The following is a 17980-nucleotide window of genomic DNA, read 5'->3' on the forward strand; positions in this document are numbered from 1 at the left end:
ACGCGATGCCAACTCAGCCTCTGACCGTTCATTTCAATCAATCCTTTGTGTTTTTAATTCTTCTATGAAGATCAGTATATTAATATGTAGTATAAAATCTCCCTCGAGACGCTCCATACATTAAATACCTTTTTTAGATTTTTTACACGACATTAAAAATGTCGCCGTGAATGAATCGGATAACGAGGTTATTATTTTACCATTTCACTAATTTATTATTAATATAAATAATCCGGTATCGTTAACATGGTCTAATCGGGCATTGATTATGATAATGACCGCCATCAAATAAACGTTTGACAAATTATAAGCTTTGTATTAGCATTCAATGAATGAAAAAATTAAATAAATAATAATGCTGTTTCGTCTTCGTTTTCATATCCTGCTCGGCGCAGAGTTAATCCTGTCCCCGCTACAAACACTAGTCGCTAGCGGTAGAACCATTCTGCTTAAGATAGGGGCACCATCTTTTATATAAATACTATCCAACTAATAAACGTTCAAATAGAAGAAGAAGATTACTGGAGATGGTTCGAAGGGGACGTTATTATGTTTGACTGAGGATTGAACCTTTCTACCCAGGAACTGTAGTCAACAACTCTACCAACGGACCAAAATCCCGATTGGATAAGAACGACATGTATTTTAAGAGCCACCGTAAATTACAAATAAGCATAGCTCTCATACGCACATACTACACACGCTGCCACAAAGCTATAACCCATAAATGTGTATATTCTTGGTATGCCTTATATAGCCACAAATATAGGTAATAGGCATAGACTAAATTAGACTAGACACGGCATATTCATTTAAAAATAACCCCAACACAATTTTGGTTTGGTTCACGTGCACATTTATGAAAAGGCCCACGCACTGTGTCGCAATGCGAAATGGGCACTGTGCATTGCGTTTTACCTTTTGTTGGTCTAGAGTAAGCTATTTTGCTTCTCAGCTATGCTGAGCAGGTTCATTTTTTCAATCGCAAAAATAACCCAGTTCCAAATATTTAAATTTGAATTATGTCCAAATTACAACACCTCTGACAACAAATTCTCCGTGGTTTCGCGTACGAGTTTGAACGCTTGTACAAGGAGTTTAAACAGAGTTGGGTTGTTAAGTTCATCACCATATTTGTGACGTACGCTACGTGGCGTTATTTTTAAAATGAATTTAACTAGACAGGGCTAATCTAGTATAATACATCAATGGTAATAGGTAATAGGCATTAAAATGACTTGGGAAATGGAGTCTAAAAACGCTTGATTTCAAGCGACTAAGATTTTTTTATTTAGTTTTTCAACAATTTTATAAGAAAGAAAAAAAATAATCAAGGAAAACTGTCACAGATAATCTTAACCATAACATTGAATTTTGAAAACTTCTTTCTTTTATGCGTTCATTCAATTCTATTGAAAAAATGCGTTTATTAGTAGTTTAAATTTATATTTTTTTTATTGAAGAATTAATATTTATATTTTAATTCTACTCAAGGGAAACGATGGGCAAAGCTTTAATGTAAACCAATTCCTAATAAAGCTTACTGGAATAGTGATTTAGCATTAAGTTTCGCCTTAACGCCAAAATGTTATTGAATTGCGAAAAAATGTATATATGTCCTCGTGTGTGTGCGTGATTGCCACCAAAAGTTGATAGAATGCATTGTCATCTACTAAGTTTCAGCTCAATCGGATGCCGAAAAGTAGGTTAATTTAAACTTCCAAGATTTACATGCATTCTTTTACGAAAACAAAATTCAAATTCAAATTTATGTATTTAAGTAATAAAAACGATTGTAATTAACAGGCATAAGCGAATGTTGTTAAAGTATTGAATAAAACACGACTTATTTAAATAGAGAAAAAATCTCTGGACATTTGCGTTACGTAGAATTTAAAAAGACACCGTGATTTTTTCACACCTATAACATGTTAAATAATGGATCCGTAAATATGTCTTTTATATAATTTACAGAGCATATCTTGCAATTTAATCCTACCGTATTTCATATATATATATATATATATGTTATGGTTAAGGTTTTCACGGGTGTAAGATGTAGAATAATGTTCTCGGTTTACCCGCGTAAAGTAGTCCTTAAAAGGACTTTTTAATTTCTGACGTTTCGGACAGATCTCACTGAAGATGGACAGTGAGATCTGTCCGAAACGTCAGAAATTAAAAAGTCCTTTTAAGGACTACTTTACGCGGGTAAACCGAGAACATTATTCTACATATATATATATATATATACTAGAAAAACCAAATAAATACTCATTAAAGATACGTGAAAAACAGTGTGCCTGTTTTGTGGCTAAGATATAAGAAAAAAAAAGAAAAGTATAAAAATCTGAAAAACACAAGACGGAAAGCCGAAAAATACAAAAAAAAAATAAAAAAAAATAATGAATTAACGATATTTAGTAAAGAGTTGATGAAACGGTAATCCCCTTCTTGCTAGCAATCTAATGCAAAATTTAACCATAAAAAGACGTTTCAATTTCGAGTTTCTAAAAAACACCACAAAACACTATACATGCTAAAACTGCATTAAAATAATCTATACGTAAAATACCTACATTTTCTGGCTAATTAAAAAAAGTATGTCAGTTTTTTAAGTTATCCAAAAATATGTGTACCTATAATATTTCTCGTGTAAGTTAATTTAACGAATTAAAATAACTAATTTTATTTGACTGTGACATACAACTATCTGCCAATTTCATATGAGAGATCAATATACTATCTACATCAAAGGCGTCATTTTAACGTGTTTGTTAATAAACAATGAAAATATGTACATCCTCCTTTGTTAAAGAATTTTTGTCCATTTGAAAAATAAGGTCATAATATAAATAACGATTAAATTTCAGAAATAAACATTAGTATAAAAGATTTCCCGGATATATTTGTCTAATGTGTAATAAATATTCAGCTATTTGGTAAAACGAAACTCGTTTTCAGTTATTCTTCGTCCTTGCAACAATGATATCGGAATTTCCTCCCGTTGTGTACCGGATCAAGGTGTCGCCAAATGTCGCCAAATGTCGCCTGTCGCCTGTCCCCTGTCGCCATGTGATTCCACGGGAGTTCATTCAGTCGATTAAAACAGATAAGATCCGTCTGCATTCATGTCAAAAAGATCAAAACACTATTAAAAACCTCGTTAGCCGCATATAAAGCGGAATTATCTCTTTTGCCAACAAACCAAACGTGAAAATTCCGCAACAGATCAATAGTTGATAAAATATTCGGACTTTGAGGAATTTTAATTAATTTATTATTTTGACATCAGCGGGTGGTCACAGCCGCGTGCATAAATATCCGATGGCTGTTGGAATGAAATGTGAAGGCATTTGTTTTAATTTTTATTTCAATGTTAATGCGATAGGTCCGGCAACCTTTTCAATAACCTTATTAAGGTAACCCCACATTCAATTTGTCACTCAAGTCGCATTGTAAACCCGTTCAACGTGTATCTTACTTTGTTTGTACTGAAAATTCACTCATGAGCTCATTTAATACTTGGCTATTACACGGACAGTCACTTGAAGCAATAATTATTATTTGTCGATTATCATTAGGTGCATAGTTGTTCTGTAATTAAGGTGCATATCCGGCTAGACAGCTATCAAAGAAGGGATTTTCTCTCCCATCTCTATCACAGGTATTTCCTAATGAGACATAATCAGATATTCATTAACTTCTCCAGCTGATGTTTTCTCACTGAGCATCACAATTGAGGGTCACAATCTTCAGGATCTCTCCGTCCTCAGCAAAGTTCATAGCACTGGTAGCGCCAGACCCAGACGCCCATGGTCCGTGGAACTTCGTAGACTTCTTTCTGTTTCTGTCGTTTCCTACCACGGGGAGCTATTCCACACGGAGAGAAATAAGTATTGCTAATTAATTCAAAATCACTTTCTGAAAATTAAACGCTTTTTATGCACCACTTTTAATATTAATTTAAATATTTAAAAAAATATATCCGGATAAAAACGGGATTGCAGGCCGTTACCTGATAAACTTTTAGTAAATTCCTAATTTATCGGAACACGAAAGGCGAAAATATTAGGATTTTTATGAACCTATTCCGACATCGTGATAATTCATTCGTTTTTTACTAAGCTTATCAGGAAACCTATCAATTAAGGGCCTGCAATCTCGTTTTAACCGGTTCACGAATTATTAGAAGAGATTCAATAAATTATCAATAGTTATTTTTCTTCGTGAAGAAAGAATCGAATTATGTTTATATTTTTTACTTTTGGCATTTCATCTGTCTGTAAATGTGTTTGTGTTCGGTTTCCACTTTCGATGATCTGCTGCATCCACTTTACCACTTTACTATCCAAACAAGCCTCAGTTTGACTAGACGGCTAACTCTTACTAGATGGCTAATTCTGAATAGATGGCTAACTCTGACTAGATGGCTAATTCTGAATAGATGGCTAACTCTGAATAGATGGCTAACTCTGACTAGATGGCTAACTCTGAATAGATGGCTAACTCTGAATAGATGGCTAACTTTGACAGTAAAGATTTTTTGTTCAGAAAATTTCTTTGTTCAGTAATGATTTTTTTTCAAATATAATATTAAATGTACTACCACAACACGGGCATTAGCCTAGTGTGATAGTCAAAAGGAAATGTACTGCATAATCGTGTAAATATTTATTAATAAAAAATAAATAAATAAATATCGTCGTGTTTATTTTGATCGCATTTTTTCAACATATAAGCTGCTCATGTAGACCATGTTAACTGACAAAAACATATGAGCTACTCGGGTGTAGACCATGTTACCTGACAAAAACATATGAGCTACTCGGGTGTAGACCATGTTACCTGACAAAAACATACGAGCTACTCGGGTGTAGACCATTTTACCTGACAAAAACATATTATCTACTCAGGTGTAGACCATGTTAACTGACAAAAACAAGTTTTGAGATAATATATCATTTTGAATGTTTGAATGCATAAAAATAACATAATTCGTAAAAAATTTAGAGTCGTCTATATTCCTTATTAAACTTTTATTATATGGCAGTACAAAGTTATGGTCATTGAAGCAATATGATTTGAAACAAAATATAAAAAAATAAATTAAACCTAAATTGGGAAAAAATGTTGGTTACCATCTTTTACATGAACACAAGAGCCAATTTATGGTATATAACATATGTATATGTTGCAAATCTTTAATAAGTGCACAAAATGAATAAAATAATAGTACAAAGTATATTAAAAGTGATATTAATGTTAGTTCAAAAATGATATAATTTTTCATCCACGATTAATCATCCGGATCCTCGTGAATCACAGTATATGTAATCGATTGATAACATGACATGTTATGAAATTTTAAAAAAATCACGTAAGCAATGGCATGTGCAAGTAGACATCAATAAAAGCCTTTTAAAGCCAAGTTGTAGCGTGTAGAACGTGTTAGTTGAAAACACTTAACATGCTTTATATGAAACAGGCTAAAAATGCATCAACATCTTATTGTGGTCATATCTTCACTACTTGAAGAGTTTGGGTTATTAGTGGGTGGTTTATTTATGGGTTATTGTTTTCGACAGAAAACACGAGATCTGTTACACTGTCATCGCTGTCAAAAGAATACACAGAATGTATAATGTTTGCAATCACTTCATCCAAAAATTGTGAGGACACAGAATTTGATGTGTCGGCCATCTGCCATCTTGCATCACTTACCATTCTTTACATGAAACAGTATATCAGATACCATTGATTACATAGCCAAAATTGTCTGTTAAAACACTCGTACTACTACGAGAGTGATCCCCAGCACAAGAAGACGTCATAAAAAACCATTTGCACGAATAAAACTATTTTTTGTAAAAATGTTAGTTAACATGGTCTACACCCGAGCAGTTCATATTATGGTAAGTACCAGCCCAAAGAAACTTCGAAAAACCAATTGTGACGTATCTTTAGACAAATTGTATATTTCCTTTTAATTATAATTTATTTTTTACTATATTATATTAAAAATATTTTTCCCGTGATTTTTCACGACTCTGCGCTGTTATATTAATATTTTGTATGGCTAATTATATTTTATTTAATTTGGCTTAAGAGCACCGTCTGTATACTTGACGATCTCGACACAAGAGTTCGGCCAATAACATCGGTTCAAAGACTTTGGGATTCCCCTCTTGAGCAAATATTATAGAAGGTATTATATTGCGCCTACGTTAATATAATTAAATATGGTAATTTATTAATAAATCTGAGATGTCAATATTGATTAACGACTATATTTATAGAAACGACTATAATCGGTAAAATCATAATGCTTCTTTTGATGGATGCATGGTCGACCAACGCGCAACGTTCGACCTTTAGACATTCCACGTATTTTTATTTTGCACGGGCTTTATACAAAGTTTTTAGAAATCTGATGTAGACAGTAACCTTCCTCTTGTTTTGAAGGTCAAGTGTGCAAAATTTCATCAGTCTCGGAATAAAACTGTAGATTTGTACACAAATCATATCCATTCAGCCCGCCCGCCCGGTGTCCGCAAAAGACAACATTATAATCACAGACATAGGAATTATTCATATGTCTATGATTATAATGAATAACCCGTATAAAAAGTCCTAAAATGTAAGAGAAACCATGTTAACTATTGTAATATTTGAATTACTACACTATCATGTAACAGATTTTTAGACATTAATAGCGAAATCCCATATACTCGTATCTGACAAAAATGAAATACTTCGATTTGTTCGTCGTAATGCGAGATCATTTACTAACGGAATTACAATATGAAGCCTTTGTTCGCAGTATCCTGGAATATAGCTTCATTATTTGGGCCCCTTCTGAAAAAACCATATCCTAGAAATAGAAAAGGTACAAAAGAGGTTTATGCGTTAATTATATATTAAGAAATATACTTAGGTACTATCCATCCCTGTATCAGGAATGCTCGATTTCAATACATTAGAAACACGCTGAAAAATATTTGTAGGCAAACATATCAAAACTAATCTCTGAAACTATACTAAATTACCGTTTTATGTACAACGCGAATATGCACATGAAAGAGAAGAGAAACTAGGCATATTAATAACCGAGCAATTGTTTTACCTCGTCGTGTAGGTCACCTATGAATCTAGGCTCAACCGGAGAAATGACCAACAAGTCTCAAGTACCTGCATTGCTATTTAGTTGCCGATTGTTTCGATCTCCAATTTGCCATTATTGTTCAATTGTTCTAACAGCGTTGCTGGCGTGGAGTGGGTGGCCGATTTTAAATAACTACACATCAATAAACAAAAATAAATGAAGCCGTATAACTACATGATGCATATATAATAGAACAGCGCGTATAGTGGAAACATCCTAGACTCTAGAGCAGAGGTTCCCAAAGTGGTCTGTATGGACTCTTTGCTGCGATTTCTACTTGATTGGAGTCCACGTCAGCAAAAGAAAATTGGGGGTCCACGAAATTACGTCGAGTAACCGTCAACTTTCGGATGAATTCAATTTACATATTCAAACGACATAATACACCCAACCCAGATTTTGTCTACAAAATACAGAAATTACTTATTTGATGTATCATAAAATTGTTTATTGAGATATGTAAATAGAGTATACGTTATTTTTCTTCAGATAAAATCGCCTAATCATTCTATAAACGAATTTGAACTGCAGACGGTCACACGTGCCCCTTTTTTAGCAATTCGTACTCTGCATCAATTAACGAATGATGAAAAAACCTTCAAAAAAAATAGTAGCAGATACAAATGCTGATGCCTCAATATGGTGGTGCGGTCCGCACTTTATCAAGAATTATATTGAAGCAAAACGTTGCACATTGGAAGTCGCGAATTTTCCCAGTTCCCAACATGCCTTTGACAAACGTCACAACGTAAATATACTTCACAAAACTAGGTTTGAGGATGTTTGACTTTCAAAATACCACACTGGATTATAGATCCATACGGTGACATTGAAGATTCGGATATCATATATTATGACAAAAATAACTGATCGGAATAAGCAATAATAAAGAACTTAATGGGCTTAATTAGAACTTATTAAAGAAAGTTGTTGAACTTTTCCTTATTTATACCTGGTGAAAGGGATTTTAAAAAGAAAAATTTAAAACACATTTGACCTAAGTAGTGAAATATCCTTGATATTAATGTAAAAGCTCACACACAGATGATACTAGTAGTAGTCTATTAGGTTACCCATAGATGACCCGAGTGTATAATAATTAAGGTGGGAACCTCACATAATAAGAGAGTGTGTGATGCAAAGATATTAGAAGAACGAGATGTGCTATGAGCAGTTCGTACTGTGTGGAATTGTTTTGCCGAGTGTCGCCGGTTTTGTTCACCAATACTACTGCACACCTTCGCTCACGCTAAGGTAGCCGCACTAATACATAGAACAGATTTCTGTGCGTACACGTCCCGATACCGTTCAAAGTACCCTAATTAGGTAGTACTCCGCCTACGGTCCGACGGACAACATAGCATATCTCGTTCTTCTAATATCTTTGGTGTGATGTAAACCCCGGAGACACAACAAATATCTTTAGGAAAATTCAATATTCGACAGGTGGTCTACGGAAAAAGAGTGGTCTACGGCGCAAAAAAGCTTGAGAACCTCTGCTGTGGAACGATCAGCAAGGTATTTGTGTTTGGTTTTGGGTAGAGCACGCCCTTGATAGGTCACCCAGTTCCCGCGCTCTATGTAGACTAGTGTTGTAGCAATGAAGATATAGATATGCAGTGGGTAGGCACGGAACGTAGTGAAGGTAGTATTTTGATATTTGTGACGAAATGCGTCAGGCCCCTTTTAACTCGAAAGTAACCGATTGGGTCTATTAAAACCAAGCTTTGTTGATACATTTTTGTGATTCTACTAAAGTCTTACGTCTACATTGATCCTATCGAATTTCTCATTTGATTCGATATTCTATTATGTAAAATCATTCTTCAATTCCCCACTGAAATTAGCTCGGCCCCTCGTAAAATTTGTCGTTTTTTGTGTTTAGCCATGGTTTAGCTTTTTTGCTTTTTATTAGTAGTTCTGTGAAAAGTAGACATCGCGTTCAAAAAAATCAAAACCGAAATTTCCTCTCAAATCATAAAATTTGTAATTAGCAGAGATATGCTTTATTTCAAATAAATCCATTTCAAATGGGTATTTTCCATTTTGCATTTTAAATGCTTTTCTCAATGCATTTTCCATTTTAAATGCTTTTTTGCAACATTCTTCCTACTATCTCCACTCATCTTTTTTTCATAAGCCCCAAATATCAGTCGTTCCTCAACCTCGCTATGAGAGATAATTTACATTTGTCAAGTTGCTCCCTGGCAATTGAGTGATACCATTACAAAAAATACTGATTCAAATACTGAACATGGGGCCATGACGCTGTAATATTAAATGTTAGATAGCAGTTTCTATGTTTTTACGTTGGCAACATTAGTCCCGCGCAATTTTTTTGTGGTTTTTGGATTTACCATCATGTAATAATAATAATAATAATAATAATAATAATAATTGGATAATTTGTATAGCGCCGTTTTTGTGAAAAATCACCTCAAGGGCGCTGTACAATTTATTTCCTAGGATCTACATTTGTTATTTAGACCAACTGTGCCAGCACGAGGTTCGTCATCCGTTCAGGCATGTGTCTGCCGCCAATATAGCGCTGACATGTATCTGCTGCCAATAAAGAGCGCTGACACAACATCCTCACATAGACAACAAACCTTGGCAGCACCGCTGTGACGCTCGACGAAGACAGAAGATGGAGACTCTGCTGCAAGAGTCCTAGGTAGCGAAGGAACTGTACCAGCTGCTGCAGGGAGAGAGACCACCCCGTCCACCAACTGTGCCAGCACGAGGCTCGTCATCCGTTCAGGCATGTGTCCGCCGCTAATATAGCGCTGACATGTGTCTGCTGCCAATAAAGAGCGCCGACACAACATCCTCACACAGATAACAGACCTTGGCAGCACCGCTGTGCAAAATCACCTCATCCTAGTTTACCTTAGTCTCTCCAGTCACCTCCCAGCCTTTCATGCCACCTAGTGCATCCTCTCGACCCTTTCAGACTCCTTCCTGGCTCCAATACATTCTTTCTATTGTCGTGATCCGACGATTTCACACCTCTGTCTCAGACCCTTAGGGCTCGCTTATCGCAGGCTATCATAAGCAAAATCTTGAACCAAAGTCAAAGTGAAGTTTATGAGTGTCATCTGTAACAAAATACATAAACAAAAACAGAAAAAATAAAAACAAAGACAAAAACTTTAAACAAAATATGGCTTATCTGTCCTCCATGCAGACATCCTCGGTTGAAAAGGTCCCGTAAATCCCAACACCACTTGACACTTGAGTCAGGTATAAAATCTTCGACTGCATTGAGAAATCTTCGTTCTAGCTTCACTTTTAAAAATTAATCGGTTTAAAATGCTATAATAATTGCAAATTCCGGCTAAACGGTAGAAGTTACGCACATTTCGTGAAATAAGAAGGTAAGCACTATATAAAACACGGATGCTGAACAATTTTCAGCGATCTCTTAGCAAGGGAAACCTTCTGAAAGGATCAAACAAACCGGAGCGGTTAAAACACGTCCGCAACGAAGAAAAGAAGTATTAGTGTTGTTTGTTCTACATTGATGTCCATTATTAAATGACAAAAAAAATTTTAAATTCTATAATTATTTTAATTGTTTGACATTAGAAACCATTTTGCATTTTCAATGCATTTTGAAAATAGGTATTTTGCATTTGAAATGCTTTTCTAAAAACCATTTTGCATTTTGCATTTTCAAATGGAAAAGTTTTGACCCATTTCTATTTTGCATTTCAAATGGTTTTGGGTACCCATTTTGCACATCTCTGGTAATTAGGCACGTGAATACCTTAAATATAACTTAACTGGAATAACTTAATTATAAACCTTTTATTTTGTGGCGTTTTTTTATTATTTCAAATAAGTAATTATTCAATTTGTCCTAATGAACGTCAATAACAAATAACTAACAATAACTCAATGGAAATTATTTGTTAACTTTAAAAATACTGTGTAGATTAATTAGGTTAGTTATTAGTAGGTACCTACCTACCTACTAATAACTAATAATATTAGGTTCCGATTGTTTTCGGGTTAGTTCCATTTAAAAATGAATGTCCTCTCCCCGCTACGGAATGAGGTTTAGAGCATTTGACTTTCAGACTTCTCGGTGCACATCCAACCAACCATCTCCGTTTAACCTAACCTAACCTAACCCAACCAACACCATCTCGATTTGCATTGTAAAAGTGCGCTTGAACTTTGCCGAGTCGCGAGTCACGACGCGTCGGCGTAGTACATAGCAAGACACAAGAAGATCACAAGTTATTCGCATCAGGAACTCCTAGAGACTGAGAACAATGCGGTGGAATGGAGTGAATGGGAGATGGCAGCAGCAAGTTAGTTTGAAGTATCAGTCTACCCGGACACGCTTAGAACCCAAATATGATATTATTGAATAGGCGCCAGATCGTTCTCCATTACCCCCAGACAGAGTTAACTGATCTTCAGCGACGATCAATATTTAAAACGTGATTAGCGCGCCATGTTTACCGCTTAAATTATGATGTCCCGTCAGCCTTCGATGGCGATCAATTCTATCGGTCGAGTCCGCTAACTCGCTCTCGACTTTCAGCGAATATCAAAACCTCCGACTCGTGTTTTTTAAAATTGTATGAATTTAAAAAACGCACAAAATTCCCATCTGCCACTGCCCAGTAGAAAAGAGTCAACGCCAATTAGGATGTTGCATTAGAATTATTAGAATGTTGTGCAACTGAAGGAAGCGGGGAGAGAAAGAAGACGTAGAAAAGAAAGGTTGTGAAGTACCTACTAGTGCCCACTTGACATAGCTAAAGCCATTTCGATTCTGAATAGTTTTCTTTTACCAGGAACCTCTTCTTTCTTCTTCTTTAACGTATGTTCAAACTGTAAATGGTTGTGTAGACAGTCCTGATTTAATTAACCTCATTGAATTTCATACACCTAAGAGAGCTACTCGTTCCAAAATACTGTTTAAATGTAACAATACCAGGGCTGAGCATTTCAAGCACTCGCTTGCACGATCGCATGTGGCGAATCTATTTAACTGCACGGAATGTAGGTACAAGAAGGAAATACTATCATATCTTCTCAATCAATATTAATTTAACCTAAGTCTGCTTATACTTGTTTATTTTATTTTGTATCTACTCGTATATGCTACTTGTATATCCTTCTAGAGCTTGTATTTATTTTATACTTTCTGTCGTCATTTTACGATCAAATTGCCAGTTACTTGTTTTTTATTATTTCTAGTATTTGCTTATTCTCGTATTTTGTATCACGAAATTATTGTTGTTTGGTATATTTATACCATGGATATTAAATAAATAAATCCTTCGAGGTGGAAATATAATCTGATTTAAGTTATTTGCGAGATGGACAATACTAATTTTATTATTTCAGTTATTATAAACATACTAAGGATAAACTAATAACAAAATGGTTTTATATACATTTTTTAACACTAAATTCGAAAAACTTATTAAATACTAATTAGCATAAAACAACAAGAAACGCCTAAAGCAATACAAATTATCATCCAGTCTAGGACAAATATACAACAACATAACTGCAATAACTTAAGCCGAAATAAAATACTTGGGCATTACAGTAGACCAATGCCTAAAATGGTCTACACACATAAATAAACCATTCACTATATCGATATCTTCGAGCTTTTTGTATGAAACAAATTGGTCCTAAAAAACCATAGATATATCAATATATAGAAAGTAAATTCTCATTCAGAGCCTACTTATAATATAATATACACCAATGAAAAACTCTGAAAGTTTATTCCACAGACTTTCTGAGTTTTTCATTGGTGGATGTAGTTACGCAAACATATGACGACACAATATTTCGGTTGTTCCAATTTTCGATCGGAGTTACACCCCCTGAGACAAGAGTGAGGAAACTAATATACATTTAGATAATCATAACATCTTTAGAAGTCTAAGACATATACTAAATAAAGATTTACTCAGAATGACATACTTTGCTTTCTGCCGATCAATAATACAGTATGGCATTGTAGGATGAGGTGGAACTTATAAAAAAAACACACACAACAGCTTTACATAACACAAAAATAAACCATATACATATTCATCAGAACTTTTGGTTAAAGAATTTAAAGTCAGAAAACTGAATACGTTATACTTCTACCAAGCAACATTACAAATTTACAAAGATAATATTCTAATTAAAAATGCACAATTTAAAAACAATAGATTACTCTGATAAACGTCAATTTCATCAAACTCCCAATTCCTAAATGTAAAAAAAACAATGGGGCAATTCAACTATAAATATCTTGGAGTAAAATTTTTTAATGCATTACCAGAAAGTATCCGAAATGTAAATAACAACAAAGATTTTAAAATTCTCATTAAAAACACACACTGAAAATATAAACGGAATACTTTGGCGTATACCTACATAAAAAATAACCAACTAAATGGCACATCCCCACACACACACAAGTCTAGCTTTATTATAATGGTACATATTACGTATAAATTAGTTGAAATAATTACTATATCTTCTGTAAATTTGTAACATTGTTTTTGAATAAACATTTTTAAACAAATTACTTATGTATTAAAAAAAATAAGATTCGCTTATCTTGAAAAGCGAACTGCTCTGTCAGCGAGCTGTTTCGAATGCCTTTTTCTGATTATTAGTAGATAATAAATAATAAAATAACTTTTGTTAAATATCAAAAAACGAAAGATACTGACACTACTAATCTTAAATATTGTAAAGTGTGTGTGATGTCACCTTGATTAGTTTATTTCCTATTGAGCTTTAAATGCTTTTACTAGGATATTTTCAGCCTTCAAAATCTTTTCCTTTCATCTTTTCCTTTTCCACGGAAATCAGACAAGCAAATATAAAAATTTCGAAAATTATTTTTTAATTGGAACATATTTATTCCCTTTGATGGAATGCGATATCCAGATACACACTGTCCAGATATAAAGGACAGAACCTTCGGAAAGTGATTCTGCATGAAGATGGTAGAAAGAAAACTTTTTCAAAGTCAATTCTCGTACACACATATCAACATTTTTACCTGAAAATAATCTCTATCCTGTTTAGTAGAATCACCTCACAAAGTTACTGCACTCTGCACTTTACCCCCGAACACCTCGTGTGTTACAAAAATCATGCCATTTTGTTTAGAAAGGGGGGTTGAGGCTTTTAGTACTACTTCTCAAGTCAGAGTTTTAGATATCTTCATTGTATCCACCATCGCGGCAGATGTTAATGTAGAATAGACATTGAAATAAAAATATTCGGGAAGAATGACTTCGAGAGAAAACTAAAAACTATTCAGAAGGCACATTTTTAGAATCACTGGTGTTTGATCAAGTTACGTGTAAACACTGGGTATCCGGATACACCGATAATATGATAGAAGATGCTGTTTCCTGATTTTTTAAATAAAATATTACGAGACCATTATTTATGTAGTCACTTATAGCTATAATTTTGCGCAAAAAGTTGTTTGTTTACGTTCGTGTTGGAGAACGTTAACTCGTTTCACGTGGATAATAAAGGTTCGTGTTAATTCAATCGATTAGTTATCAATTATTTTTATTATTATTATTGAGTAGGGTACTCGGTAAGTTTTAGTAACCTGGCGTTGAAAATAATTGAGGAATTCTCGTCTTCTAAATATTATAAATAACTACATAGCTCCGAAATCAGCTTCTTCGAATAGCACACAAAACCATCCCTTTATTCGTTTCTTCGCCCAATAATATCACAAAAATAAATGTTACACGGTAATATTATACAGGGTGCTAAGGGACGTACTTTACAGGAATTTGAAATTGGGTTGACACAATATATTCATTGCTCCTATCATCACATTGGTTACAGTTAGAAAACTAATGAAAGAACGAGACACAAATTATTATTAATTTAAGATTTTAAAATGTGATTAAAAATAAGATTTTTTTACAGGTTTGATAGCCGCTAATCACATACCGGAAAGTCCCGATTGCATCGGAGACGGTTTGCAGGCCAACTACACCAGCGGCTGCCAGCAGTACTACCGCTGCTCCGAGGGCAGCGTGAAGACCTCCTACAGCTGCCCCCCCGGTACGGCCTTCCAGCCCGCCGTGCGCGAGTGCCTGCCGCAGACCGACGTGCCTTGCGTGCGGCACCTGTGTGCGCCCCGCGACACCGCACAATACGCCGCCCCCGGCACACAGTGCCAGTTCTACTACAAGTGCGGGGGCGGGGTCGCCGCTAACTTCGTCTGTCCCTCGGGCACCTGGTTCGACACCAAGAAGCAGGACTGCTCCCCCGCTGCCGGGGTGTGCTACGAGCCCGTGTGCACGGGACAGCGCGACGGCCGACACCCCGACAGCACGCAGAGCTGCCGCCGGTCCCTGCTGTGCTCGGGGGGCAGCCTGGCCGCTGTAGACAGTTCGGGCGACGTCCCCGCGCGCTGTCCTAGCCCGCGCTCCACCTCCGTGGCCTTCCCCATCACCGGCAAGGACCGCTGCGCGCACCTGCCGGACGGACGCCACCCCGCTTCGGCCGTGCGCTGCCGTGACTACGTGCTCTGCAAGGACGGCGAGACCAAGGCCTCCGTGCGTTGTCCCGAAGCCTTCCACTTTGACGGAGAGAAGTGCTCCCCAGCTGCCACCACTCCTTGTGTAGATGGCTGCTCACACCGAGACAATGGCTTTCACGTGGACCTGGCTTCCGGCTGCCGAGAGTATTTTTACTGTTTAAATCAAAGCAGTCTTCTAGTTGCCATGTGTCCAGATGGAAGTCTCTTCGATGGTCAGTCATGTGTACCGTCTACAACTTACAAATGCCCAGTGTCTGCAGAGAAAAACCCTTGCTCCAAGCGAGAAGACGGATTCTACCGAGATTACAAGGATTGCTCTTCGTACATCTACTGCTCGTCAGAGCGAGTGATGCTTCGAGAGTCTTGCGGCGATGATGAGGTGTGGAACGGCAAGTTGTGTGTCAAGTCTAGCGACTTTCGCTGCGAGGGTCCCGAGCTGTGGTCGGGCTGCGCAGAAAAGGCATCTGGATACTATCAGGACCGCAACAGAGATTCTGACTGCAAGAACTATTACCACTGCAAGCGAGGAATGAAGATGAGTTTTAGCTGCTCTCCGGGGTTAATATTCGACGGAGAACAGTGCGTTCGCTCAGAGACCTACACCTGTCCGAGCTTGGAAAAAGATTCCTGTGACTTTAAGTCAGATGGGTATTACCCGCAGACTAGCGGTGGCTGCAGGGCTTATTACATGTGCACTAACGGCTACAAAGTCATTTATTTATGTAACGAGTCTCAAATGTTCAATGGAGAAAAGTGCGTAAGTGCAGAGGACTACAAATGTCCATTCCTATCTGAAGATTGCAAGGGAAAGTCAAACGGCTACCATCAAGACGTCCAGTCTAACTGTAGAAAATACTTTTTCTGTGAAAATGGAGAAAAGTTGACTACTATACAATGTTCAGGAAGCAAAATTTATAACGGCCAAAGCTGCGTCAATACCAAGGAGTATCAGTGCCCAGTGGGTCGAGGCAATAACCCGTGCCTCTACAATCCAGACGGCCACTATGTCCAGAGTGGAACTAAATGCAGGAAATATTTCAAATGTACAGACTATAAAGTCATAGACCACTACACGTGTCCATCCGGCCAAGTGTTTGATGGACTGGACTCCTGTGCCGTGAGGAACTGCTCCTCACAAGCCATCACTTGTGAGCGAGACGGGTTCTTCCTGGACCTGCCATCGCGCTGCAAAACTTACCACATCTGCACCGACAAGAGGAAGAGCACCCTGCAATGCGAGGGGAACAAGGTGTTTAATGGACAGCTGTGTGTCCCAGAGGACACATTCCCCTGCCCGGACGAGTGCTCGCAGAACCATTGCAACAACACCGTATGACTGCTCACCCCTTCGCCCCGAGGCATCCAATAACAGGTGACTTTTTTCCCCACAAACAAATACCTCAGTAAAGTTAATGGAGTACGCTTGTTGAAGTTTACTCTCGTTATCTCAATACAAGAGAGTCAATAATATTTGTTGACAAAGTCGTGTGACGATTGACAATATATTTTTTAATTTGACGAGACACAGCCTTCAACTGTTACAGATATTGGACTTCCAGGGTGTTGGTCAGGACGATCGGATTGTGTCATGTGTAATATTATTTATTTATTAGTAGACTAAGTACAAATGTTCCTAAAGTCAACAATATGAAAGTGAAATATTTATTTTTGTGAAAAAAATGTGTTCAACATTTATAAGTCTCAAATTTTGATATGTACTTATTTTATATCTGTATGTAATTTATTATAAGCCTCCTCGATATTTATACATTTAGTTAATAGTTAGTATATTAAGTTACTGTAAGTAAAGTGAATATTGCCACTGTTTCTACCACCGCATACCGTAAGTCATCCGGAAGTCGCATTTGATGTTTGGCTGTATTATGTATTTGTACATCACTAGAAATTAAATCAGATTTTTCCCAATGTTTGGGAATGATTCTACAAAAATATTATTTTTAGTTTGAAATCACCGCAGAATTTTTGTCACTTCCAGAAAGGGGCCAAATATATTAAGCAAAGACGGATTTACATCGACGAAACAATAAGATTAATATTTAATAAATTATATTTTTTTACTCAAATAAATAACAATAAATTATGAAATATATTTTTTTGTTTTATTGCATTGCATGAACTTCCTAAGATAACCATTCATAGGCTTGCTTTACACACACATTTTTTTCTCATAAGTCACTTATGCGAGTGACTCATGGCAAATTACTCATGTAAACAACATTGTAAGTCACTTACTTTAA

At 36.3% G+C, this 17980-nt stretch overlaps 1 protein-coding gene across 1 annotated transcript in view; it reads left to right on the top strand.

The window, feature by feature from the left end:
• The window catches only part of LOC149424697 (chitin-binding domain protein cbd-1-like), a 53845-nt gene extending 36035 nt beyond the window's left edge, over positions 1-17810 (top strand). The window contains exon 2 of the mRNA XM_089631467.1: positions 15104-17810. Within this exon, the coding sequence (XP_089487593.1) occupies positions 15104-17058 (1955 nt within the window). The 3' untranslated portion in view covers positions 17059-17810. The remainder of the gene's footprint in view (positions 1-15103) is intronic.
• The last annotated feature ends 170 nt before the right edge of the window (positions 17811-17980 follow it).

This window comes from Hesperophylax consimilis, chromosome 4, assembly GCF_061612785.1.
Source record: "Hesperophylax consimilis isolate HC1 chromosome 4, BYU_Hcon_1.0, whole genome shotgun sequence".
In the NCBI taxonomy this organism is placed as follows: Eukaryota; Metazoa; Arthropoda; class Insecta; order Trichoptera; family Limnephilidae; genus Hesperophylax; species Hesperophylax consimilis.